We start from the raw sequence: 24,571 nt of genomic DNA, 5'->3' as shown, positions 1-24,571 counted from the left end.
CAGTCTCTCTAGAGTCGGGAAAATCAAGGCCACTCGGGAAGATACCACGTTGAAGTGGGTTGGGGGGAGGGGGGGAATGAAGTCATGCGGATCGTAAGTAGTTAGTTAGTTAGTTAGTAACCTAGGCTTGTGGGGGTAGACTAAGCGCCCTTATTTTTTTATTTTTTTTTATTTTTTTTTGGTTTCCTTGTCGCCCTTAACTCGTTGTAGAATAGAGAGGTTCTGGCGGTTTCTGTGATGAAGTCATAGGTTTTGGGTTGCTGGGTTGGTTTCTGGTTCTGATTCTCTTGGGTTCGATTGCTGGACCCACTTGTAAGGTAGCTAGTACTAGCTTCCAGTCTGGATCCTGGACTTGGACTCTATAGTAGTAGTTGTTGTTGTTGTTGTTGGTGTTGGTGGTGGTGGTGTAGATGGTGTAGATGGTGTCGGTGGTAATTGCGGGGGATCATTCATGGCTTGTGTCTGTCTCACTGTATCTTTGCTTACCTTAGTACTACTTAGTAGTAGGAATAGTCAGTTTGTGACTGGATAGAAAGTAAGTTTGTTAGGTTGGGGGGGGTGTGATAGTAGTACTATACCCTATGGGTTGAGTGCATGAGTGTTTCATAGACGGAATGGAAGGGAATGGAATTGGTCCATGTCTCCCGTCGTCGTGTCGTAGTAGTAAGTAGTGAAGCCGTAGGAGGACAGATCCCCGGAGAAGGAGAACAACGACAACAACAACAACATCAGGCCATCCCCACTGGGGATTAGTCCGAATTTCCCTTACGTAGTATGGTAAGGAAGTTAGTTTATTCCTGGTTTGGATCCTGGTATAGAATAATATGAGTTAGTTAACTTTGGTATTTTACCCCTCGAATTGCTGCCATTCAAATAGCCTCGTCTTTCCCTCTGTTCTTTCTCGTCTTCATCTTTTATCTCTTATCCATAACTCACTCTTCCATACTTATACTCTCTCTTTCTCTCTCTCTCTCTCTCTCTCCCACTTCGCTGTTCCTCTTATTCTTCTTCGTTGATATTCTGTATGTTTTTTTTCTCGTCTCTTTCTGAGATTCTTGCTTGGGGTTTTTGTTGGTTCTTTGCTGACGGTGTTGGTCCCTGTAGTAGATTATCATTATCATCATGGGTTCCACGCTTCCTCAGACTATGAAGGCTCTTCGGTATGCATCTTGTCCCCGTGTCTAATAGTTAGTCGGGATGTGGCTAACACAGGTACCAGCTATGACAAGCCAGAGTCGCACAGCATCGCTGAGGTCCCATTGCCTGAGCTCCGTGACAACGATGTCCTGGTATGTCTTTCCCTCCTCTTCCATACATATACATACCATATACCTTCTAACAATTCTCCCTTTCCCTCACAGATCAAAGTCAAGGCCTGCGGTGTCTGCGGAACCGACTTGCACATCCACGAGGGTGAATTCATCGCAAAGGTAGCGTAACCCCTCCCCTACCTCCCACACCCCCTCTCGCATCCCACTAACATGATTGAAAAAAAAATAGTTCCCTCTCGTCCCCGGCCACGAAACAGTCGGTGTCGTCGCCGCCGTCGGTCCCAAAGTCAAGGGCTTCGACATCGGTGACCGCGTCGTCGCCGACAACTCCGAGCTCTGTGGCGAGTGCTTCTACTGCCGTCGCGGCGATGAGCTGTTCTGCGAACACTTCGAGGCCCACGGTGTCACCATGAACGGTGGCTTTGCTGAATACTGCGCGTACCCTGCTGGCAGGGTATTCAAGATCAAGAACCTTTCCGATGTTGATGCCACGTTGTTGGAGCCGGCCAGCTGTGCCGCGCATGGTTTGGATAAGATTGCGCCCAAGATGGGGTCGTCGGTGTTGTTGTTTGGAGCTGGGCCGACTGGTCTGGTATGTTCCTCTCCCACTTTGGTTTGGTGAGAAGGTATGAAGTGGCGCTAACGGTGAACTGTGTAGATCCTGGCTCAGTTGCTCCGCCAATGCGGTGGCTGCCGCGTGGTGGTTGTCGCTCCTGAGGGATTGAAGATGGATCTGGCCAAGTCGCTGGATGCAGGTGACGAGTACGTTGCGCTGTCGCGACAGGATCCTAGCGCGCAGTTCCAGAAGCTGAAGGACGAGAACCCCTACGGATTTGACATTGTTGTTGAGGCCACGGGTAGTGTTAAGATCCTGGAAGACTCGATTAACTATGTCCGCAGAGGTGGTAAGTTGGTCGTGTATGGTGTTTATTCCAACAAGGACCGTGTGTCTTGGCCTCCTAGCAAGATCTGTGAGTATCCCTCTATTCTTCTAACTAGTGAGGTGGACATATGCTGATGAATGGTAATAGTCGGTGATGAGATTACCATCCTGGGTAGCTTCTCTGAGGTGTACAAGTTCCCTGCGGCGATTGACTACCTCGACTCGGGCAAGGTCAAGGTCAAGGGCATTGTCAACAAGACGTTCAAGATCGATCAGTGGGAGGAGTGTCTGGCGGCGATGAAGAACAAGACGGCTATTAAGGCTGCGATTACTTTTGATTAAGTTAGTGCTGGTCACTAGGTGTATATAGTAATGAGTTATGTTTGATATGAAGCTGTACTTCTTGCAGATGATACTCGTAGTAGTAATAAGTCCTTTTCAAGAGATTCCAGTTGGTATTAATGTGGGTTCACCAGGTATATAAATATGGAGTGAGTACCCGGGGAGTCATTCTGACGTAGATCTCCACCAGGACTGTAATTTAAACCAAACCAGGATAACGAGGACCTTGAGGTCAGAATAGACGTAAGTTTAAATGAATTATTTGCAATAACTAGCTAGTACAGTAGCTATAAGCTATAGCTAGGTTCAACTCCGGTTGAACCGCCAGCCGATAAAAACCAAGCGCAACTTATCGATAAGAAAGATTCTCCACACCAAGCTCTCCTCTCCCATCCATCCATCACCTCACAACTTACCTCCATACAACCTCCTCAACACACACACACACCTAAACCACACCCCAATTTCAATCCCCACCATTGAAAATGGTCAAACCCCTAACCTTTAAAGGCGACAAGCCCAAGAAACGCAAACACACATCCACCTCCACCTCTACCGATGGCTCCCACCCAACTAAGAAACAATCCACGTCCACCAGCCTTACAACCCAACAAGAAGACCCCTCTGCCACCGAACACCACGACGAAAACACCCTCTCAGACCAATCCTGGGTATCCGCCGACACCAGCAGCGACATCTCAGGCCCGATCCTCCTTATTCTGCGCACCACACCACCCACGTGCCTCGCGACCGACGCGCACGGCACCGTCTTCGCCTCTCCACTCGAGAACATGATCGAGGGGGACCCCCGGACCGCGGAACCGCATGATGTGCGACAGGTTTGGATTGCGAGTAAGATTGCGGGCATTGAGGGGTGGAGTTTGAAGGGGTCGAATGGGCGGTATGCATAAATACCCTTTCCCCCCCCCAAATCCATTCTGTTTGATTGTTGTGGATGATGGGATCAGCTAATGAGATATCCATGGAATAGATACCTGACCAGCGACAAACACGGCATCATGTCCGCCAATGCATCTGCCATCTCGCAGCACGAGATATATACGATTAATGAGAGTGGGGTTGGGGGTGGGGGGTTCTTTGTTTTTGGGACGGGGACGGGGGCTTCCTCGTCTTCTGCTGCGCAGAGGGGTGATGGTGTGGATGATAAGGAGGAGAAAAAGAAGCAGACCTATATTGTTGCGCGGACTGTTGCGTCGAAGACGACCGCTTCTGGGGCGAAGGTTGAGGTTCGTGGGGATGAGACTATTCTCAATGATGGGGAGGAGGGTGACGGGGGGACGAATATTCGGGTGCGCATGCAGGCGCGCTTCAAACCGCGCATTCAAGCGAGTAAGGAGATTAAGGCGCGGGAGAAGATTGGGAGGAAGGAGTTGGAGGGCATTGTGGGGAGACGGTTGGATGATGATGAAGTGAAGAGGTTGAGGAAGGCGAGGAAGGAGGGTGATTTTCATGAGGTCGTGTTGGATGTTAGAGTCCGGGGGAAACATGATAAGTTTGCTTAATTTTTTTTTTTTTCATCTATTTTTCTATAGATGGTTGGGTTTGTTTGTCATGTACAAGTCTATTCTATCATGAGTGTTATGTAAGTCTAGGGTTGCGTGGAATGTCTATCTAATGAGGTTGTGGCCATGGGTCTTCCGGTGGAAATCTGAACCAGCTGCTTGGGAGCACGCTTTTCTTGCACAGTGGACAGAGACTGCTGCTCTGCGTTAGGGATGTGTCGATGCATGGTGGGTGGTAAATGTGTCCGCACGGCAGCTCGCGCACTGCTGATAAATCCCGCTCAAAATCATCCAGGCAGATCGCGCACGTCGTCTGCTGTCGGCTGAGTCGGTTCTTGTGTTGCACATAGGCATCTGGCTGACCTGCTATTATCGCCTGAGAGGGTCGTCTGATGGACTCGCCGTCTATTGCTTTTTCCGCCTCATCATCCGTCTCACGAATTGCGACGGTGGGGGTCTTAGAGTCCTTGTCTTCAGCAGCATGTTCAGTGATTCGTGGTAGATGCCCCGGCGTGGAGTTCTCATTGATCGATTCGTCGTCGTCACCACCGCCCATGTAGATGTAAATGGGCATCGTCTCCAAAAATTCTGGTGGAACCTTCATGTGAAGCTGGGCTAATTGCTCCAGGTCTGCTTCTCCGGCTTCCAGGCGGCGCTGGAGCTCCCGCTGGTGCCGCCTGTGCACCAGTTGGTAGAATAAAAGAAGTATAATAGTAAGAACGAGAACAGTCCCCAGAATGGCGAGAATGAACCCCCATATACTGGGCATCTTCTTTCCGCCACTATCTGCGGAGCATGTCAGCTTCTTACTTCAACGCCGTGACAACAAAGCCTACCTATATCTATGACCGCAAATAGTCGAGAAGCTCCTGACGACGATAATGGAGTTAGATTGTCTGGGTCATCGGAATCCGGTACACTCCCGTCGCGTGACAGCTGCTCCATCAAGGTAGCACCCGCCGCGCCGGGGATTCCGTACACCGGGAAGTTGCTCTGCGATTGCCAATTAGTGCTGTCTCCCAGCTGCCAGGCCGGGTCATTTGCCGATGGCGGTTTTGTGTCATCGTTAGACGGCAGAAAAAAGAGCAGCGCGTCCGGCACGGTGCCCTGCGAGACATCTAGAAACGCCTGCGAACATTCGTCGCTTATCCAAGGTGCCAGCCCGATCACACGGCCGTCGAACGGCGTGACGCCTTGTAGGCGGGTGACATTGGCCGGGATATACGGTGCAGTGGCATTGTTGCACGGATCTTGAGTTCCGAGGCTGGGAACAAAGAGAAGACCCTGAATTGAGCCTTTGTCCGGGGCTTTTTGTTTCGACAGGGTCTGAACGGTACCGTCAAGTTTGAGAGAAAAGATCGCACTCTCCTAAGGGGCACAGTCAGCTTCTCATACACGAGTTTCACGGTGTCTGACGCACGTTCAGAGCGATGGTAGTGTTGGACGGATCAGCAAAGAGCGTCGCAACCGTGGTGAGCGATTTGGCAGCTAGATAAGAGGCATATCAGCGATCGCTCAGATATGGACAGTGAGACATCCACGGAAGGATGAACAGGCAGCACGATCGAAGGAATGTGCAGCATTCTCTGAAGCAAGGGGAGCATACTCATGGTGTGACACGGTCGTGCGACCAGCACGAGACCCGTGGACAAGAGGAATCCAGCAGTTTAAAATCCAAGTCCAGGGAGCATCGTCATCCGCATTCCGATCCGATCAAAGTGAGAGTCGACGTCAGACGCACGATGTCTACTGCAATGGGAGAGTGTGCGAACAGAGGCAATCTATTATCTCGTCTATGGGACTTGTGCGAAGAATGCTGACAGGTCAGGTCCATTCGACTGCCCGTCGCGGATAATTGCGGCGGCCACCTGTACCAAGGCCACGACCAAGCAGAAAAATCTGCAGTTTGCTGTGGTACTGCTTGTGTGCTGGCTCTTCGCAGATCAAATTTGCTTGTCCTGGCCATCCTGGGTCGTCTGTATGCCGTTTGCAGTGAATGCGACGTTTGCGGCATGAACCAAGCATGGTTACTCTTGAGGGTCTAAAAATAGCCAAAATGAAGATAGATGGTGATGCTTAGATGCAAGCATCCTACCCAAACCGGCCATGACATTACGATTGGTTCTGCCAATGGTGAAAAGTCAAGGAAGGGCCCAGCTGTAGTCTGTACTACCTCGCTGTGTCAAGAGTAGAGGCGATCACTGCAGTGCGATGGAGTAAACTACGGTTAGCATGTATGCCTTGTAGATCCTCCACTTCTCCATGTCAGTGGATCCGAGTTGGGTTTAGCGTTTCACCTCTAGCTAGTTTGTTTACTATGCATTGTTTGCACGTTTTGTATTTAAGTCATGTGATATAGACCCCACGTGAGATCACATGTCCTCTCACGTGGAGACGGGCATCTCGAGATCAGCATCTCCAGCATCATCATCAACAACAACAACAACAATCAGACTACTACTCAATTGAGACGGTGCTGAGCTTGTCTGCAAAGACAGGAACGATAGCTCTGAATCTGCGTGCTTGAGTGAGCGCGTTGACCGCAGGTCCCCGATCCGAGCATGAACACTATGAGCTATTAGTCCACGCGAATCCAGACCACATCAGACTGCCAATCCCTTCGCGCATCGCATATCGTCCAATAGCTTTCTACCAAACTCACACCTCAAATATGCCCTCTGCAAACAAAGGCAAAGGCAAAGGCCGCGAGGCTCGTCCATCCCGAAGTCGCAACACTACCCCAAACTCCAGCTTCAGCGCCGGCCCGACCGCCTCCGCCCCGCTCCACAGCTACCTTGACAACGATGTCTCCAAGCTGATGATGACCGGCTCGACCATCCAGTATGGAGAATTGCTCGAGCGCATGGGTGGAGTTGGCCCGATCCCCGATTCCAAGTCACTCGAGTTGTTGATGGAACACCTCAAGACCCTGAGCCAGCTAGCCGAAACACGAGGTGACGCATGCAATGCCGGCATCAGAGAGCTATCACAGAAGCGCAAGGAGGTCGTTGAAGAGCAAGAGTCAGCCGAGCGAGAAGGGACCGATCGAGTGAAGATGAAGCGAGAAGCCGATGACGAGGAGGAAGAGAAGGTACTGAAGGGAGGCAAGCTAAAGAGGCGCAAGGAACGCGGAAGCAGTTCCAAGGAGGAACGTCCGCTGACTCACGGTGCCCATGATGTTGCGCGACAAGACGGTGCTGAGACGAAGGTGGAAGGAGGTGAGTCTATCTTTCACTCCGTATTTGCGATGAAGTGTAGCCTTTCAAGTCTACTCATCATGCGCCTCGATCCTATGCTAACTCATGCAGCCGCATCCCCAGCTTCCAAAAAGTCCAAGCATGCTGCTTCCGAAGAGGCCTCGTCTCTATCCCCCAGATCGCGAAAATCTCCCCAACCAGCTGCCGATGAAGCGGCCGAGGATGCAGGGTCGCCCGGATCGGATGATAGCTCCGAGTCACACCAACCTGAGCCCGCGCCGGCCGTGCCACAGGTGCAAGTGTTCGGTCCCAACCCGCTCAAATTCGATGACCCCACCATATATCACATCCGGGAGGTTACTCCAGACATGACCGATGAGGAGAAAAAGGCTATCTACAGCGTCGCCCGATTCCCCTGGAGTGATTTGAGCCATCTGATGGCAGGCTCCCCTCCGGATCGCGATTTCAGTAGCTCCAAGCCCGCGAGTCAAGTCAACGCCAACACATTCCTAGCCTATATCGATCCATACGTCCGACCATTGACAGAAGAAGACATAGCGTTCCTCAAAGAGAAGGTGAGCTCTCCAATCGACCTCGCCAAGGCCCATCGCTCACCCACCCAGGGCGATCGCACGACCCCCTTCATCATGCCTCGACGCGGAAAGAAACACTACACCGAAGTATGGGCCGAGGACGACGGGCTCATGAACGTCGACCAACCCAACGGCGACAAAGAGCGGCTACCGCTCAACCAAGGCCGAGGAAACATCGACCAAGTGACCGACGAGACTGTCGAAACCGACAAAGTCTCCGTCGGCCCTCTCGTCAGCCGTCTCTACTCACTACTCCGCTATGAGCATCGAGCCCTCCCCGACGAATCCGCCCCCAACGCCAACGGCTCCGTCAACGGCGACATGGCGAATGGCCCCATGAACCCCGACTCCATGGACATCGACCACCCAACCGGCGAGACCTCCAACGAAACCAAACCTTTCCCCTCCGCAACCGCCTTCCCCGACTCCTCCCCCAATAACTTCAAAGTCCCCGCCGCCAAGCTCGACCACTCGCAGCTAGACGAGCGCCTGAAAGCCGAACTCCGCCACGTCGGCTTCCTCGGGCCAGACGACAACCCCGACTACGACGCCCACTACGACGACGACATCGCCCAACGCCTCCGCCTCCTCCAAAGCGAGCTCAAGAAACAAATGATCATCAACAGCGCCCGCAAGACCCGTCTCCTCGACATCGCCCGCGAACGCATGGCCTACCAGGAGTACATGACCATCCACGACGACCTGGACTCCCAGGTTCAACAGGCCTACCTGAAACGTACCCGCACCCTCGGAAAAAGCAAAAAGGGCTCCCAGGCCAAACACCGTCCCGGTGGCGCCGGCGGCGGCAGCCATGTCGTCAGTGCTGCAGGCGTTGGCCGTCCCGCGATTGGTGATGTTGCCCGCACGCTTATGGATCGACGTAAGCGGTGGCGCGATTGCATCGGTCTGGTCTTCAAGGATAGTAAGACTAGTGTTCCTGGGAAGAATGAGTCGGTCTTTGAACCGTCATTGATGGCGGAGGTTGAGAAGGCCGAGGTGGAGGGCTGGGATGAGGAACAGGAATGATCGATCGATGCATCCATTCCTTGCTTGCTTGCATGTCTTCCTGCCCGCTTATTCCGGTTTTCGTTTCGATGTACATATTGCGTTTGTTTTGTCTGGTTCCTTCTTTGGTTGATATCTTAGCGATGATTGAGTGGGGGATTTTACCTTTTGGTTTAGCTTTGGGTTATGGCGTTGGGGAGGGATGAATGAATGGATGGATCGATATGATCGGGATGTTTTACTTGTGAGGTAACATATACTCAGTGTATCAGCTGGGGAGATACTTGGCTCTCTATATATAGATCAGGTAACGAGGATTAATAACACTCTACTTACTTCATTACTGTAATTCTCCTAAGTGACTTGAAATGAATATTACTGAAATAGGTGTATTTAATGTATATTGGTAAGTAATAATTCAGCAAATCGGGTATCAACATAAGCAAAGCAAGCTAGAAAGGAGTAGAGGTAGTAATTATCGATGCAATATGAGCACTTCTCCCGGGAACCTCTTCAACCGCGCCGTCAACTCTCTCTCGCTGATCTCCAACTCTGTACAGATCTGATCGAAACAATGCATCCCATCGAGATACTTCGACAGCGCCTTGTCATCAATATCATCTTCCTCTTCCTCACCTTCGAGAGTCACGAACGTGGCCGGCCGACTTCCACTGTAAACTGAGGTTGAGTGATGGCTCGGCCCACCATCGTGCTGTGCAATCGGAGCCGGGTCGTCTCCAGCACTAGTGGCGTAAGGACTGTTCGTGCCTGTGCCGGGCCCCCGCGACGATGGACCGCTGGGTGGATGTAATGAGGGCGAGCTGTGGTGATGATAGTGAGAGGATTTCATGGGTGGTGCTGGGTTTCCTGTTGCTATGGCGTACTTGTGCACACGGTAAATGAAGCCCTTGATGACGCCGAAAGTGATGAAGCGGCGGATGTCGATGTGGGCGAGTTGTCGACTGTGTTGGAGGTACCATTGTTTGACGCTTTGGCCTTGCTTGAGACTGGCGTAGAGCTCAACGAGGCCGACGCCGTCGACGAGTTGGGGCTCGGTGGGATGTATGTCTGTGGTAGTGGCGGTGTCGTCGTCGGTGGCTGTTCCTGGAGCCGGCGACGTGGTTCTGCTGCTGCTGGCTTGGATGGTGCCGGCGCTAGGACTAGGGCTAGGGGTTCGACTAGGGCTGCGGCTGGAAATCGTGATCTCGCTGACGCTACTGGCTGTGAGAGGTTGACCGACTGGGGGCCAGACGGTGTCGGGATCGTAATGCGGGGGATACCCCGGGGTCAGGGCGGCCGAAGCAGCGGTGATTGGAGAGGCAAAGACGGTGTTGACGTAACGGGCGCATTCCTGCTGCATTTCTTCGTCCGTGGCAATTGTGGAGCTGAATTGGGCGGTTGGGGCATATATGGCTGAGAAGGAGAAGATGTCGAGGAGGAACAAGCAGCCGTAGTAGAGCAGGTGACGAATGGCGCGGCAGGTTAGGGAGAAGTCTGTGTCGGCAAGAATGGAAATAATCCGAACGCTATTGACGCCATTGATGTGGGGGACGATCTGGAGGGGAAGTTCAGCTGGCTGCGATGCAGCGAGAGGCGCAGGTATGAACATACTCGTTGCATGGTCAGATCCCAGTTCTCATCCATGAAGGTCTGGTAGCGGACCGTGAACAGCGGCACATGCCATGCCTTGACAGGCGGCGGGGCAGGATAGATGGGGAAGAGCTTGATGTTAAGGGTGTTCAGCTCGTCTGGGATCTCCCGGGTTAGCAGCTGGGATTTGGGCAGACGCGCAGTGGACTGAAAGGGGTAGGCGTTACCGATTGGGATCATGCACTCGCAGTAATTGTTCAGATCCTCCATCAGCGTCTCACACAGGCTGTATACCTTTCCCTCACCGGATTTGGAATGATCTCGCGATAGGAAGCCATTCTGCTCCTCCAATCCATGCATCAAATCGGCCAGCTTCTGCACAACACTCTTGTAGGTGCTGAAATCCTCATCCTCCGACAGCACCACGCAGAAATTGAAGATGAACTCATTCCGGTCGTATCGCAGGGACTTCATGCAGATCGGATAGCCCAAGATGCGGTAGCCATTGGTGCAGACCTGGATCAGGTTCCCACACAGCTCTTGCCGGGGAATGACGAAGAAGGAGATGTCGGAGAAAGTGAGGAAGAGGGGCTGCGAGGGGGCAGTTGCGGAGGGGACAATCGCGCCATCGGGGACTTGGTGGACGACCTTGGGCCCTGAAGCAGTCAGCAAATGACATTGCATGAAACCTCTAATGAGATCGGGGCTGCTTACCTTCCTGTGTGTCGAATTTGCTGTAGAAGATGGCTTTGATCATGGTGGAATGGGAGACATCGAGAAGGAAGGGGAGGGGAGGGGGGAAAGACAGACAAACTCGCGGGGAGCTGCGGGGAGCTTCCAGCCCAACGCGGAATTTCCAGCATCCATCCGCCGACCGCTAACTGTTATTTGCCCCCTCACGCTCTGGGATATTCACAACGCTCTCAGATCATACCATATTCTTATATAAAATTATTGTCTATTGTGTGTTACCGCATTCTTCTAATCTGCAATTTATTTCAACTTTAAAGAAAAGACGATCAAGGAAGGCGCATCTATGTGCAAATGGTGCCACATGTGGCTCAAAGGGGGTATTACAACTGTAAAAAGTGAAAAAAAAAAAAAAAAAAAAAAAAAAAAAAAAAAAAAAGAGGGTGCGCAGAGTCACGGGAAATCTATACGGTCGAAAGAGGAATCGGAGATGTGAGAAGCAGAGCAATGAGCAATATCGCCAAGGAAGATATCCACCGAGGATGCGCCGCAAATGCATGAATCAGAGTAGCCGGACCCATTTCGCTAAATGTTGAACCTCGCAAGGAAAGGAAACCGCAGTCGACTGCCGTTCTATCGGGCTGTCCGTGACGACGAATGAGCATAACGCTGGATACCCCGGCTGGACAGCATGGACGGGGTGGGGAGAACGAATGGCTCTGAAAGTGAGGCAGATGATCGACCGCCGACCCTTCCGACGGGCGGCATTGGAGGAGACGTATCGTATAGATAACCCAGTGGCTGACCCATCCGGATCGCACTGAGCACGTCGGTGTAGCTCCCTCGCTCCCCGGCTTCCTTCAGCCACTGCTCCCAATCCTCGTCCAGTGACACGTCTGCCCCCTGCTCGCGGGCTGCGGTCGCCGCTATGAGGCGATGGTTCAGCTCGACTCCGCAGCTTTCCATTTCGTCATCGCTTGAATCTTCCTCCTCTTTCTCTTCCACAATGCAATCGATCCCCCGGTCATCGATCAAGCTGCTGGTAGAGCGCACGGTCTCGAATGTCACCACCGGGTATTCCGGTTCTGGCAAGAATTCATCCTCCTCCTCCTCCTCCGTCTCATCCTCGTAGTGGACCTCGATCGATGGGAGGGGAGAAGGAGAAGCGGGTCGAATATTGTCTGCCGTAGTATCGCGGACTTTGACTCCCTCTTCCTTCTCGTAACGCTCGCGAGCCGATTTGGTGCCTTCCCAGCGGCAGAGGGAAGAGATCTCAGTCTCCGTAAGACCAAGCTCGTCAAACGCCCGGAACAGTCTTCGGTGCCATGGAAAACGACCGAGCCTCATGCGGTGTGGACCATAGGAATAGTCAAGTCCCGGATACTGAGCCTCGGGGCAGTCAAGCGATCCATAGAATGTGGATGTTTCGACTCGAACTTCGGGGACCAGGTTGCGGGTAATATGTGCTGAGAATGTAGCCGGGTCACTCGCGCGCGGGCGCGGAAATAATGTGCTGTGCACTATTTGGGCCAGTGAAGGCTTATGCATGGTGATGGTGATGGCGGTGTTGACAGTAAGAGTTGGAGACGGGGAGCGTTGATAAGGGACGGAGGTATGTAGTAGTATACCAAGGAGAAGTATAGAAATAATTCGGAAAGAAAGGGATGTTGATTAAAAGATGGGGGTGAAACTTGTAATGACGAAAGGAGGGGAAGGGAATAAGTGAAGGCTAGTAACAATAAAATAAATGAGAGTTTGGTCGTTCAATAGCGGAAAGGCAAGGAATGAATCGAGGGCAGGAGATGCAAAAAAGGGACTGTGAATGCAAATAGATCTGGTTCCGGACGGGGGGCCGTTGGGGATCGTCGGGCAATAGTGGAAAACGGGGACGGGCTAGAAAAGGAGATATGCCGCGATGCAGTCGTCAGATCTCGCCACGGTTTCAGCCACGGCCCGCATTCAAATATTGATTAGTGAAACGGTCGTTAAGGCGGGTGGTTATGATTGCTTAAGGGGAAGGCCGACGCAGAAAAGGCATGCCTCCACCAGATCAACACATGGAAACCCGGTCCACACGTGGGTTCAAATTGGAGATGAAGATGAGGGTGGGTATGGGACGCTGATGACGATGACCCTCAGACTCTATTTATTCCTCCTTATCGGTTCGACTTTGGGATCGTTGGGCTCTTGGTGAAAGGTGTTGTAACACGCCAAATGTCTTAACTTCAGGTACCGTTAGGACCCAAAGCCTAATCCGTCAGTTCTTGTCACTTAGAAGCCTAGTAAGAATGGCCCATGGTGATGACGATAATGATCGCTGTCGTCCGTAGGGCTGTTCCCGATCCAGGGAAAAGCAGGGAAAAGAAAGCGTTAGTGATGATTTCCAGAAAAGAAAATCAAGCCCGGGTTGGAAAAAGCGAAGGATGGAGGTGATCATGTTTATATATCAGGCCAGGAGTCTTTTGGTGCCAGTCGGGTGACACACACTGGGACAAACCGGACCACGCATGCAAATGACCAGCGCATAGGGGACGAACTGCGTGGAGTCGTGAGTTAGCCAACCTAAATCCGTGACAACAGGAGAGATCCATCGAAGGAAGAGTTGTCCGCCTCTCCCAATAAAGTCGAGCCATGAATGGCACCGAAACCTGTGCTGGCGAGCGGGTCTTGACGCCCACTCGCCTCACAGTCATTGCCTGCAAGGCCACTTGGTCGCGGGCAGGGCTTTCTCTGCCCGTTGGCTTTCACGCCGGGGCCATGTAGGTACTTGCCCTGGAGAGCCCCGGATTATACCATGATAGGATCAGGACAATTTTTCTCACTCGTGGGATGGAAGGCCTAGACAAGGGGTGAGCAGCTGCCTGTTGATCCATCAGTAACGGGCCGCGGATGGGCTGGTCAGTGAGTTTCTTGGTGTGCAGAGAGAGATTGAAGGAATTCCTCTTGTCTGGCTGCTTAAGACTAGGGTCCGGGCAAGTGGCGGTAAGATTCAGTACAGTAGTACTAGTAGATCGGGCAGGCACAGCAACCTCATCATCATCGTCATCCAATGGTGCCAATGAGAAAACAAATCATCTCCTCCGTCACACTTCGAGTTGTTTTCTACTTTGACCATCGAGTTGTTCACCGTCTCGTAATATTTCTCGGTCACGTGTATACACGCTCCCGATTGGGAAACCACGGCCACCACAACTGCCTCTTCTTTTTGCCAGCTTCTCCTCTATCTTTCCAACTCATCATCATCATTATTGTCATCGTCATTGTTTCACATGCTGCTTTTGTCGAACGGTATACTTCTATCTCCCCAGGATGTATTAAGTTGCGTGCCGCTCCAGCCTTCGTTCATTGTGACGCAACCACGTCTAACTAATGTCGACCTTCGATGGGTTTGTCCGGGGTAGGTGTATACTTCCGATCCCTTCGACAAGCTAAGTCTGCTTTCTAATGCACTGTAGAATTTCCCTCCATTCAGAGTAAGAACTTGGTAAACTCCCGATAGGTGAATACCAACTCTAAAAAAAGTCATGCAGTTGACTACTTCCGCAAAAATACAGACAGGCCGCCTCCGCTCGCCTGTTTTCTCAGCCATGTTCACAGTGATCATCTTCAAGGGCTGGAGTCTTTTAGAACTCCGTTTATATACTGCTCTGCAGCGACTCGAGAGGTGCTTATCGCTCTAAAATCTGCCGTAGCACAAGCTCATATTCTCCCAGATGCTCCTGCGTATCGAAAAGTATCCTCATCGTATGAACTTTAGCAAAGGGATCCTAGAGTCCCGGAAGCTGCATTACAAGCATCTGTCCAAGCTTCTGGTATGTATCCTAAGCCCGTTTCATTATAGTAAACTCACTGGCACAGAGGCCAATCCCGTTGAACACGCCAACGGAGCTGGATCTCACCCCACGGCTATCTATCAGAGTCACTCTGTTCGATGCAAATCACTGCATAGGCGCAGTAATGTTTCTGATAGAGGGAAATGGAAAGGCTATACTATATACTGGCGATATTCGCGGTATGTAGTCTCTTCACTAGCTTCCGCAGTCTTATTTCCCTGCTAATGGACTGTAGCTGAACCCTGGTGGGTTAACAGCATTATCCGGAATCCCGTTCTCGTCCCCTATACCCTGGGAATTAAGCAGCTAGACAACATTTACATTGACAACACCTTTGCCCGTCCGTCGCATGTATGTCATACCTTTCCATCAAAGGCAGAGGGCTTGAAAGAACTTCTGAACAAAGTCCAAGCGTATCCAGACAGCACTACATTCTATCTTCGGGCTTGGACCTTTGGCTACGAAGAAGTCTGGATGGCACTGTCAGCTGCCCTCGATTCGAAGGTGCGTGTTGTTTTCTACAACAACCAAGCTGTTGTGCTGATACAACCAGATCCACGTGGACCGATACCAAATGGATCTATACAGGTCACTAGCCGCACGCGGTGTGAACGATGCTCCTTTCCTTTGTGGATATGAACTCGGGAACCGTTTCGTTCCAGGCTGTCTTTGCGAGGATGAGAGCTCCCGCATCCATAGTTGCGAGCCAGGCCTCTACTGCTCCGCGGCTGCGTCTCAAGACACCGTCCGCATCACGCCAATTGTGACCCGCACAAATGATGGCTCAGAGATGCCCGAGATCGGGGCTGGCGGGGGAGGCGGTGATCTATACCAAGTGCATGAACTCGAGCTCCCGGACCAGTCAGCACTGGAACAGTTAGAAAAGCTCTGTTCCGAGCGCATTCAAGACACTAGTGCACTCTCGCAGACGAGACAGGCTCTTATCGACGCGTTCCGATCAAGAACCAAAGCACTATCTCTTGACAACTACGGAATGAAAGATGCACATGACTTGCCTCTAGAAGACCTCGTGGGCATACTGAGTCGTGGCCGTCCTGATAACGATTCTGCATCGAGCAAAGTGAAGCAGCACACACATCTACGAGACAGACAAGGCAAATCCCTCCCCAAGACCATTGTACGTATTCATCGTAGATCTCAGTCCTTAAATACTCTCTAACGTCCATAGCACTTCCCCTACTCCCGCCACTCCTCGTACTCCGAATTGTGCCATCTCGTTTCCGCATTCAGACCCAAAGATGTACACCCTTGCACAGTCGATCCCCTGAGCTGGGACGAGGAAGTCTCCATGCAAACCCTCTTTGGGCACCTCTGCAGTGCGAGTGGATTCGCCCACGACCAGCAGATGCGGGACCTAACAGCAAACGATCCAGAGATACGAGCAAGAAAACGAGCCCGCTACGAAGGTTCCTTTACAACACAGTCCAGCCAACAAACATCCAGCATGGTAGACAGCAGTATACCAGAACCATTCCAATCAAGCCACCCTCCACCCCCCGCAGCCACCTCTGATCTACTGTCCTCCTCAGACCGAATCCCCCTTCCATCGTCCCTCGAGCCAATCGAAGAGCCCGCCCCAGTACCCACGGACCATCCTCTCATCATCCCCACCCCATCCCCAGAAACCGCAAAGGCACGCCGCGACGAAATCCGCCGTGCCTGGCACATGCTCAACAACGCTGAGCCCTCCGAGCGAACACTCTACCAGCTCAACTCCCTCCCTTCTTCTTTGGCCGAGGAAGAATCTGAACTATCTAAGTCTGAAATTGCTCCGACCCCGCATCCTCCACTAGACAACCCACCTCATGCCACAATAACGGCATCCAAACACACCTCATCAATCCAAACACAGACACCCTCTCCCATTTCCAACACCAACCCAGACCCCAACATTCAACAACATATACTCAACCCTCAGCCACACCACCACACTCAGATGACAATGAGACCCAAACCCAAACCCAAACGAACAGCCAATCCAGCGAACCACTCTCCTTAGCATCATCAACATTCGAGTCCCAGGAACAGGAGACAAGCATCGAGCAACAACGACAACAGGAAGAAGAAAGTATAATACCCAACTATGACGGCACAGCAGACCATATCACTCCTCATTACCGCCATCGCCGCCGACAGCAAAGTCTTCGACGATCGGTATCAGCCCAACTCCGCCGGGACGCATATCTAGCCGCGCGAGCAGATAGCTTTGAAGCGTGGGCGGCAGTTTCGCTCATATCAACCGGGGATAACCATACTGAAGAAGAGATTGAGCTCTGATTAGGTCAGTCATGCGGTCTACATACATTTCATAGTGCTTCATGTACTATAAGGAAATAAGAGAAACAAATGCAGTTCATATCATGCATGGCTCATCACGTAAGTCAGGTCAGGTCAGGTTACTATATACAATCCTCCTTCCTTCCCTCCTTCCATCTCATGCATTACTCCTCCTACCTACCCCTTTCAACCAACCCACCTAAGGCCTTTCATAAGATATCGTAAAAAGAAAAGAAAGTAAAAGTCTATACATAAGAAGAAAGCAAACAACCCGAAATCTTCACCCTCAAAGATATCATGCTTAGTAAACGAAGTAATCCTGTGTCAGGGGCAGACTGCCTGCCGGTTCGGCATCGCAGAGCACTCCATCCGCCTCGACACGGTAACTTTCCGGATCGACGTGCATCTTGGGCATGATGTCGTTGAACTTCATGTCGGCTTTGCCGATGTTGCGGCAGTTTTTGACGGCTTCGACGCGTTTTTGCAGGTTGTAGGATTGGACCACGCCGGCGTCGAGGGAGGCTTGGGAGACGAAGGTGATGGATGTGGAGGGGACGAGGGCCTGGGGTTTTTGGTTAGTGATGAGGGATTAGGTCTGGAGGGCGGTGGTGACTTACGCCGAATTGGGGACGCATGATGACCGGTTGGACGGTGGGGATGGATGCGTTGGGGTCACCCTGGTTTTCATTAGCATGTGCATTTTTAGGAGTTGGATTACAGTAGGGGAGACGTACCATCACTGACACGGCGATCATGCCACTCTTCACCACCTGCGTTGGCTTCACACCAAACGCGCTGGGCGTCCACAGGACGAGATCGGCGATCTTGCCGACCTCGATACTGCCGATCATATGGGACATACCCTGCGCGATGGCCGGGTTAATGGTGTACTTGCTGACGTAGCGCTTCACACGGAAGTTGTCGGCACCGGTGCCTTCATCCTCGGGCAGTGGGCCGCGCTGCTCCTTGTTCTTGTGTGCGGTGTTCCACGTCCGCAGGATGACTTCACCGCAGCGACCCATAGCCTGGGAGTCAGAAGACATCATGCTGATAGCGCCAAGGTCGTGAAGAACATCTTCAGCCGCAATGGTTTCGGCACGGATACGAGACTCTGCGAAGGCGACGTCCTCGGCAATGTTCTTGGACAGATGGTGGCAGACCATAAGCATGTCAAGATGTTCATCGAGGGTGTTGAGAGTAAAGGGACGGGTTGGGTTGGTACTACTGGGGAGGACGTTGGGGTGCTCCACAACCGAGATGATGTCCGGAGCGTGACCACCTCCGGCACCTTCGGTGTGGTAGGTGTGGATAGTGCGGTTCTTGAATGATTCGATGGTTTGTTCAACGAAACCGGATTCGTTCAGCGTGTCGGTGTGAATCATGCACTGGACGTCGAACTTGTCGCACAGGTCGAGGCAGCTGTCAATAGCGGCGGGCGTAGAACCCCAATCTTCGTGCAGCTTCAATCCGGCGGCACCAGCATAGATCTGCTCCTCGATGCTTACGCCACCGCAATCGTTACCTTTACCGGTGATACCAACATTGATGGGCAGACGGTCGCAGGCTTGGAGCATCTGGCGCATGTGAACGGGACCAGGCGTGCAAGTTGTGGCATTGGAGCCAGTCGAAGGACCGGTTCCTCCTCCCAAGAACGTAGTGATACCAGAGGCGAGCGCCTCATCCACCTGCTGGGGGCAAATGAAGTGGATATGAGTGTCGAAACCACCAGCTGTGACGATCTTGTTTTCACCTGCAATGACATCGGTGGAGGAGCCGATAGTCATGCCCGGGGTGACACCATCCATGATATCAGGGTTTCCAGCTTTACCAATGCCCACAATGATTCCATCCTTGATTCCAATATCAGCCTTGAAGATACCAGTCCAGTCGATGATCAGAGCGTTCGTGACAACGGTGTCCAAAGCATGCTCCGTAGACTTCTCCGAAGATTGACCCATGCCATCTCGAATAGACTTGCCACCGCCGAATGTACACTCGTCTCCATAAGATGTGTAGTCCTTCTCCACACGAACCCAGAGGTTGGTCAGACCCAGACGCACGAGATCACCAGTAGTAGGGCCAAACATGCGCGCATAGGCCTCACGATCCATCGAGAACGGTGTAGGTACCAGCGCGCTATCGGCAGTAGGTTCGGGAACATGGGCGAAGTTCTGCACTTGGAGACGGGCCATGATCTCCTCGGCACGGGCAAGATCGACCTTGCCGGACGCGATGCAGTTACCTCCACGAATAACCTGGTGGCCACCAATTTCCACGAGCGTAACCACCTTGGTGTCTCCGGGTTCGAATCGTACCGACGTACCGGCGGGAATGTCGAGTCGATATCCATAGGATCGAAGGCGGTCGAAGTGCAGCTGCGGGTTGGTTTCGATGAAGTGGTAGTGCGAACCGACCTGAATAGGACGGTCACCCCTGCTCATCACCTTGAGCTTGATTCGCTTCCTTCCCTCGTTCAGGACGATACGTTCGTTCTTCACGGGTATTATCGCTCCGGGCGTCTTCTCGGGTTCATAGTCATCCGGGTCGGGGTCGGGGAAGGCATCTGCAGGGGGAATGGGGAGGAAACTGCCGTAAAGAGCCTTTTCAAGGTCTCCATCGTCGCTACTGATAGGGTTGTGTACGGTCACCAGATAGGTACCAGTGGTGAATGTTCCTTCTACCTGTAATTCGTACAGGGTAGAAACGACGGAGGGGAGAACGTGCCGGCGACCCAGCATGCTCTTTCCGATAGACATGAGATCGGCTACGGAGTATTGTCCATCGCGGATCAGCTGTAATCGGGGAACAGGAGTTAACAGGGATGATCAATGTGATTTTCTCGGGGTGGTGGGCTGTTTACCTCCTGCAGGTTGGACGAGATCAACGCCTACCAAATATCGTCAGTCATGTTTCCAGCAAATCACGATGCGCATGAAATCAAGCTAATATGCAACATACCGCAGCTTCGGCATGGTTGAGACGAATACCGCGAGCCAGTCGACGCTGAGCCAGGAAGCCCAGCTGAGAGATAACGAGCTTGTCAAGCTGGAGAGAAGAGCAGAAAGTCAGTCACTCCACCTAATTCGAGCAGTTTAGCGCGGCAAATGTCGCAGCATACCTCCTTGGGACTCAAATGCATGCTGGGCTGGCAGTGAAAATGCCCTTGACTTCGAAATCACAGACGTCCTCGCGGGACCAAGAATGAAGCAGCGGACCCAACCTCCGACGCAAAGCGGGTTTTCTGGGGGTGGAGGAGGTGGGCGGGCAACAATATGAGCTGTCAGATAGCAAACGCGGACTTTGTTGTTATTTTGGAGAAGTTGACAGGCCAGAATGGACCAGGGACGCAGGCTCGGGAGAGGAATTTAAACGCCACGGCCGGGGGAGAAAAGGCGCGCCGGATCGGGAGGTAAGAGTGGAAAAGGTGGGGATATCCAGACATTCCATCTTTGGCATCCCTCATACTTTGGCGAAACGAGCGAAGCCTTCTACCCGATAAGCGGTCGGCAGCTGCTGATAAGCATGACATCGACCTATGGCAGCCCGGCTTGGACCAGGTGACTAACGGCTTGCAGTCAATCGGGAAACTTCGCTTGGAGTTTTGGAACTGAACATCGGCACTCGCCGGCCACTGCAGCCTCCACTTCTTTCCCCTTTCAGTCTAGTCGCTATCAGTTCCAATATGTACCCCGGGGAATGATACCACCACCGTAACATCTATTTGAGCTAGTATCTACATTCTACATGCTGCTACTGGACTAGTCAATGTATAAGCTGTCATTTAGGTTGAAAATAAGCTTTTCTTTTTCCTTTTTATTCTTTTTTTTTGTCTTCCATTCCAAATTGAACTACCAATGACCCAGCCCCAACTGAATAACACCCCGCAAAGCGCAAAACAGTCAAGACGCCAACAGGTCCTAGGAATTTAAAAGAGATAACACAGCGACCCCAATAGCAATGGCTCCCAACAAATCAATCCGCAATATGCTACACACACAGAGAGTAGTCATATAAAGGGACAAAATTTACATCACGTAGCAACTACCAGTAGCAGTAGACAGGCGCCCAATTCCAACTTGAACACCATACCTTCTCCAGATCATGATCACCAATCGCCTCATACTGGTCATACTTACTCCTCAGCACCGGCCTCGCTCTTGCGCTTCTTCTTGGTGGCGCGCTTGTTCTCGCCACCTGCAGCCTTGCGGGCAGGGGTCTCTTCCTGCTCCTTCTCCTTGCGAGCAGCAGCGCCGCGCTTCTTCTTCTCGGGGGACTCCTTCTTTTTCTCGCTGGGGGTCGGTGCCTCCTTAGCAGCAGGCTTGCCCTCGCTGCGACGACGCTTGGTGCTGCGCGGGGGAGTGGGCTCCTTGACCGGCTCGGGAGAAGACTCCTCCTCGGACTCTTCCTCGGATTCCTGCTCCTCATCTTCAGACGCCTCGGTGGCCTCGGCGCCCTCAATGCCCTGGTGCAGCTGGCTGGCAGCCTTGGCATCATCCGAGTAAGGGAGACCAGCCTTGTAGGCCTTCACCTTCTCCTTGTAGATGGCAAGGTTGTCCGCATACAGCTTCTTCCAGACCTGTGCGCAAGTTAGCAACGGTGCTCTTCGTGATCAAAAGGCGCAAGTCGACATACCTCCTTCTGGGGTTCAGGCATCTCAGCCCAACGGCGAGTACCCTCGTCGGAAACCTCCTTGGGCTTGGCATTGGGACCCAGCTCCTCAGCAATACGGGAGCGGTTGTGCTGCATGTAAAGGAAGAAGGGAGTCAAGGCGCGCTTGGGAGCGTTGGGGTCCGGGGGAGCACGCTTGCGCTTCTTCTTCTCGCCCACTTCGGACTTGGCGCCAGGGCTGGTAGCGCGCGCACCAAGCAGACCAGACTCATACAGAGAGCTGGTGATGCCGGTGATGCTGCTGATGTCTAGAGCAGTGGGGGTGCGACCCAGGACAGTGTCGGCATGGTTGAGGTAGGCCTTGGTCAGCTCAGAGACCGCGGCCGACAGTTGCACTAGGCTGGAGACAACCTGCGAATGAATTAGTGGGGCTTGTTGGGGAGCAGCATGGGCGACGGTGCGGATGCCGGAAGTCATGGTATGGATGGCAACGGTAGCACGGGAGATGGGCGCCACCAGCGCCGGGGCAGGCGCTGCTGATGGCGCCCGCTCTGGAGATGAGCGTCCGCGCCGGGCCATGGGGAGTGGGAAAGGCGTGGCGCGAAACCAAGGAAACGCGCGGTGCGATTACAGAAGCGAAGGAGAGGGCAAACAAAGGGGAATCAAAGCCGAAAAGCCGGCTGAAAAGGAGATAAAGCCAGAGAATTCAAATGCGAACACCCAAGGAATGGTACAAAACTGGGTTGAGGGGGGAAATGAAAGCCAAAGGCGTCGCGCAAAGCCCGTCGGGGCGGCCTTTGTTTACGGACGCGTGGTGGTGAATTTTGGGGGGGTGCGAGGCCAGCGCAGCGCCCGTCCACCGTAGCTTAAGGGAAGCAGTCGGCAGGCCGCGCGCGCGCCGGAGGGCAAAACGACGGAAAGAAACGATACACCAGAAAACCAAATTAACTTACACTGTCGCGAGTGCGGGTAAAATCTTCAACGTTAACGGTGACAGTGTCATCCCTAGCCTTGGAATCTTCGCGGCGAGACATGATGGAATGAGCAGACGGCGGGGGGCGGGCAACCACACCGGAACGATTAATGGATGAGATATGGGGGGGGGGGCGGCGAACACAAGTAATGTTAAGGAAGAAGGGAAAGAGAGGGATGGGCGATGACGGGAAGAAAAGAAGATTTTTCGCTCGCTAGCGGGGTCCAGTTTAGCGGGACGAGGCCTCCTAAATACTGCCCCGTTCGCCGCTGGCCTCCCCTCGCTGTTTTGGGCTTAGGGAACTCTTCTTCTCTTTCTTCGGGCTGATCGTCCCTCCCTAATCATAGTGGCCTTTAGGGGGTCTGCCTTCCCTAAACCTGGGCGACTGTCTTCCCCCCTCCCAGTGTCTCTAGAGGGCCTTTCCCACTAATTCTCTCAGGGAGGAGGGGCCTTCCTGGTCTTCCACTCTTCTGCTGCTGCTGCTGCTGCAGGGCCCCCCTTGGCACCCGGGCCTAACCTGTTAACCTGAGCAACCCCTCCTCCCACAAACTGTCGCCCTGAAACTCGCTGAAACCCACTACTGTACTGTAGCCCGCCGCCACCTGCCCATCTTCCCCCGAACCCTTCCGGCGCAAGCAAGCAAACAATCCCACCCCCCTCTCCCCTCTCTCAGAACCTATGTACCCAACCTTGACAATCCCATTGAAGAAACACCAATTTTCAACAACATAGATTTCAAAGATAGGTCAAAAATCACAGCGTATTTGTCGCATAAACTTACACTACTCACAAAACTCATCAACAACCACCCCAACACATATATATATACCCAATCGCAACCCTGAAAATATAGATGACAGTACTTACTCCTCATGCTGGTCAGCCACCCCACACCCGGCGCATCCGCGTAGCTGCGCACCTACACAGTAGTAAACGGTCCATCCCACGCACCCTCCCCCAAAAACCCTTTGTGCAAGTTAGCAGCAACAAACGAGCCTACTGCTGTGGCTACCCCGCGCGCCGCCGCACCAGCACTCTTCAATCTTCTTCCCCCGAGCAACTGACTACTACGAGACGGAAGAAATCTGCATCCTCATACAGCCTGCTGCTGCTGCTGCTGCTGTTTATCTACCATGATGATGACACGCCGGCGCGCATTTTATGATACATCATATTATTATCATATGGGGTTTATTTTTGTTTGTTCAGGTATCATAATATTAATTTTCTAATGTACATTATCTTCTGATTGTTTCAATTCAATTCATTTCTAGTAGATGTCTTTGTAGTTGATCTCATTGCTGGGGTTATGGAGATATATTTCAGTTACTAGTAGTACAGCATGAATACTGAAGTTGATTGTGATGGCGCGACAACTTTCTTTGATCACACAATATGTAAATCGTACTACTATCAGTAACTACAACCGCAATACTATATGCCCGAGATATATATCACTATCGAGATCCCGAGAAAATTATTATATTCACATCATTATAGCCAGTACTATTGATCATACAGGCGTTGAAGGAAAAGATTTCTTAAAACATAATCTCATCAAGAGCTTTGCTTGAGTAAAGATGAAACAAGTACTATTAATGTATAACTGATCAATATTGCGCAGCGATTGATTCAGTAAACAATGGTTTTATCATTCATTTGGTGGTTTGCTGGACTTCTTTCTTTGTTCTTGCGGGGCAGGGTTTTGTTTACTTTTCTGCGTAGGCGCATGGGACGCCTTGCTGCTTGTGCTTGTGCTTAGTAG

General features: G+C 52.2%; 9 protein-coding genes across 9 annotated transcripts; 4 read left to right on the top strand and 5 right to left on the bottom strand.

Moving 5' to 3' along the window:
* Nucleotides 1-930: 930 nt before the first annotated feature.
* BO83DRAFT_433298 (zinc-dependent alcohol dehydrogenase family protein) lies at nt 931-2,496 on the top strand (the record flags this gene model as incomplete). Its single annotated transcript, XM_025535672.1, has 7 exons — nt 931-1,022; nt 1,105-1,160; nt 1,220-1,289; nt 1,362-1,430; nt 1,501-1,863; nt 1,930-2,242; nt 2,303-2,496. Exons 2-7 carry the CDS (start codon nt 1,123-1,125, stop codon nt 2,494-2,496), a joined length of 1,047 nt encoding a protein of 348 aa, XP_025393271.1. The 5' UTR covers nt 931-1,022; nt 1,105-1,122.
* Nucleotides 2,497-2,891: 395 nt separating this feature from the next.
* BO83DRAFT_328524 (uncharacterized protein) lies at nt 2,892-4,156 on the top strand. Its single transcript, XM_025528166.1, has 2 exons — nt 2,892-3,397; nt 3,488-4,156. Exons 1-2 carry the CDS (start codon nt 2,982-2,984, stop codon nt 4,017-4,019), a joined length of 948 nt encoding a protein of 315 aa, XP_025393270.1. The 5' UTR covers nt 2,892-2,981; the 3' UTR covers nt 4,020-4,156.
* Nucleotides 4,030-5,736, bottom strand: BO83DRAFT_5589 (RING-H2 finger protein). Its single transcript, XM_025537432.1, has 4 exons — nt 5,626-5,736; nt 5,440-5,507; nt 4,856-5,387; nt 4,030-4,805 (listed from the first exon to the last, which is right to left on the bottom strand). The coding sequence occupies exons 1-4, from the start codon at nt 5,627-5,629 to the stop codon at nt 4,129-4,131; spliced, it is 1,281 nt and encodes a 426-aa protein (XP_025393269.1). The 5' UTR covers nt 5,630-5,736; the 3' UTR covers nt 4,030-4,128.
* A 720-nt stretch (nt 5,737-6,456) lies between these two features.
* Nucleotides 6,457-9,132, top strand: BO83DRAFT_351483 (histone acetyltransferase NGG1). Its single transcript, XM_025528946.1, has 2 exons — nt 6,457-7,237; nt 7,328-9,132. The coding sequence occupies exons 1-2, from the start codon at nt 6,691-6,693 to the stop codon at nt 8,833-8,835; spliced, it is 2,055 nt and encodes a 684-aa protein (XP_025393268.1). The 5' UTR covers nt 6,457-6,690; the 3' UTR covers nt 8,836-9,132.
* Nucleotides 9,133-9,220: 88 nt separating this feature from the next.
* BO83DRAFT_351481 (nitrogen permease regulating protein NPR2) lies at nt 9,221-11,182 on the bottom strand. Its single transcript, XM_025528945.1, has 4 exons — nt 11,119-11,182; nt 10,632-11,060; nt 10,426-10,562; nt 9,221-10,369 (listed from the first exon to the last, which is right to left on the bottom strand). The coding sequence occupies exons 1-4, from the start codon at nt 11,159-11,161 to the stop codon at nt 9,290-9,292; spliced, it is 1,689 nt and encodes a 562-aa protein (XP_025393267.1). The 5' UTR covers nt 11,162-11,182; the 3' UTR covers nt 9,221-9,289.
* A 527-nt stretch (nt 11,183-11,709) lies between these two features.
* On the bottom strand, nt 11,710-12,826 carry BO83DRAFT_5508 (uncharacterized protein). Its single transcript, XM_025537422.1, has one exon. It carries the CDS (start codon nt 12,640-12,642, stop codon nt 11,728-11,730), a length of 915 nt encoding a protein of 304 aa, XP_025393266.1. The 5' UTR covers nt 12,643-12,826; the 3' UTR covers nt 11,710-11,727.
* Nucleotides 12,827-13,965: 1,139 nt separating this feature from the next.
* On the top strand, nt 13,966-16,947 carry BO83DRAFT_442924 (putative DNA repair protein; the record flags this gene model as incomplete). Its single annotated transcript, XM_025536426.1, has 9 exons — nt 13,966-14,491; nt 14,550-14,567; nt 14,625-14,758; nt 14,808-14,906; nt 14,953-15,106; nt 15,163-15,278; nt 15,303-15,431; nt 15,481-16,065; nt 16,117-16,947. Exons 1-9 carry the CDS (start codon nt 14,464-14,466, stop codon nt 16,945-16,947), a joined length of 2,094 nt encoding a protein of 697 aa, XP_025393265.1. The 5' UTR covers nt 13,966-14,463.
* Nucleotides 16,948-17,261: 314 nt separating this feature from the next.
* BO83DRAFT_351476 (urease Ure) lies at nt 17,262-20,665 on the bottom strand. Its single transcript, XM_025528944.1, has 6 exons — nt 20,344-20,665; nt 20,184-20,270; nt 20,086-20,112; nt 17,960-20,017; nt 17,843-17,902; nt 17,262-17,787 (listed from the first exon to the last, which is right to left on the bottom strand). The coding sequence occupies exons 1-6, from the start codon at nt 20,362-20,364 to the stop codon at nt 17,527-17,529; spliced, it is 2,514 nt and encodes an 837-aa protein (XP_025393264.1). The 5' UTR covers nt 20,365-20,665; the 3' UTR covers nt 17,262-17,526.
* Nucleotides 20,666-21,094: 429 nt separating this feature from the next.
* BO83DRAFT_374096 (HMG-box) lies at nt 21,095-23,010 on the bottom strand. Its single transcript, XM_025530112.1, has 3 exons — nt 22,787-23,010; nt 21,858-22,244; nt 21,095-21,801 (listed from the first exon to the last, which is right to left on the bottom strand). The coding sequence occupies exons 1-3, from the start codon at nt 22,865-22,867 to the stop codon at nt 21,358-21,360; spliced, it is 912 nt and encodes a 303-aa protein (XP_025393263.1). The 5' UTR covers nt 22,868-23,010; the 3' UTR covers nt 21,095-21,357.
* Between the last annotated feature and the right edge of the window lie 1,561 nt (nt 23,011-24,571).

The sequence above is a fragment of the Aspergillus eucalypticola genome (genome assembly GCF_003184535.1).
Source record: "Aspergillus eucalypticola CBS 122712 chromosome Unknown BO83scaffold_1, whole genome shotgun sequence".
NCBI classification, from domain to species: Eukaryota; Fungi; Ascomycota; class Eurotiomycetes; order Eurotiales; family Aspergillaceae; genus Aspergillus; species Aspergillus eucalypticola.
The sequence above is the reverse complement of the archived record's forward strand: the minus strand, read 5'-3'. Positions and strand labels throughout refer to the sequence as shown.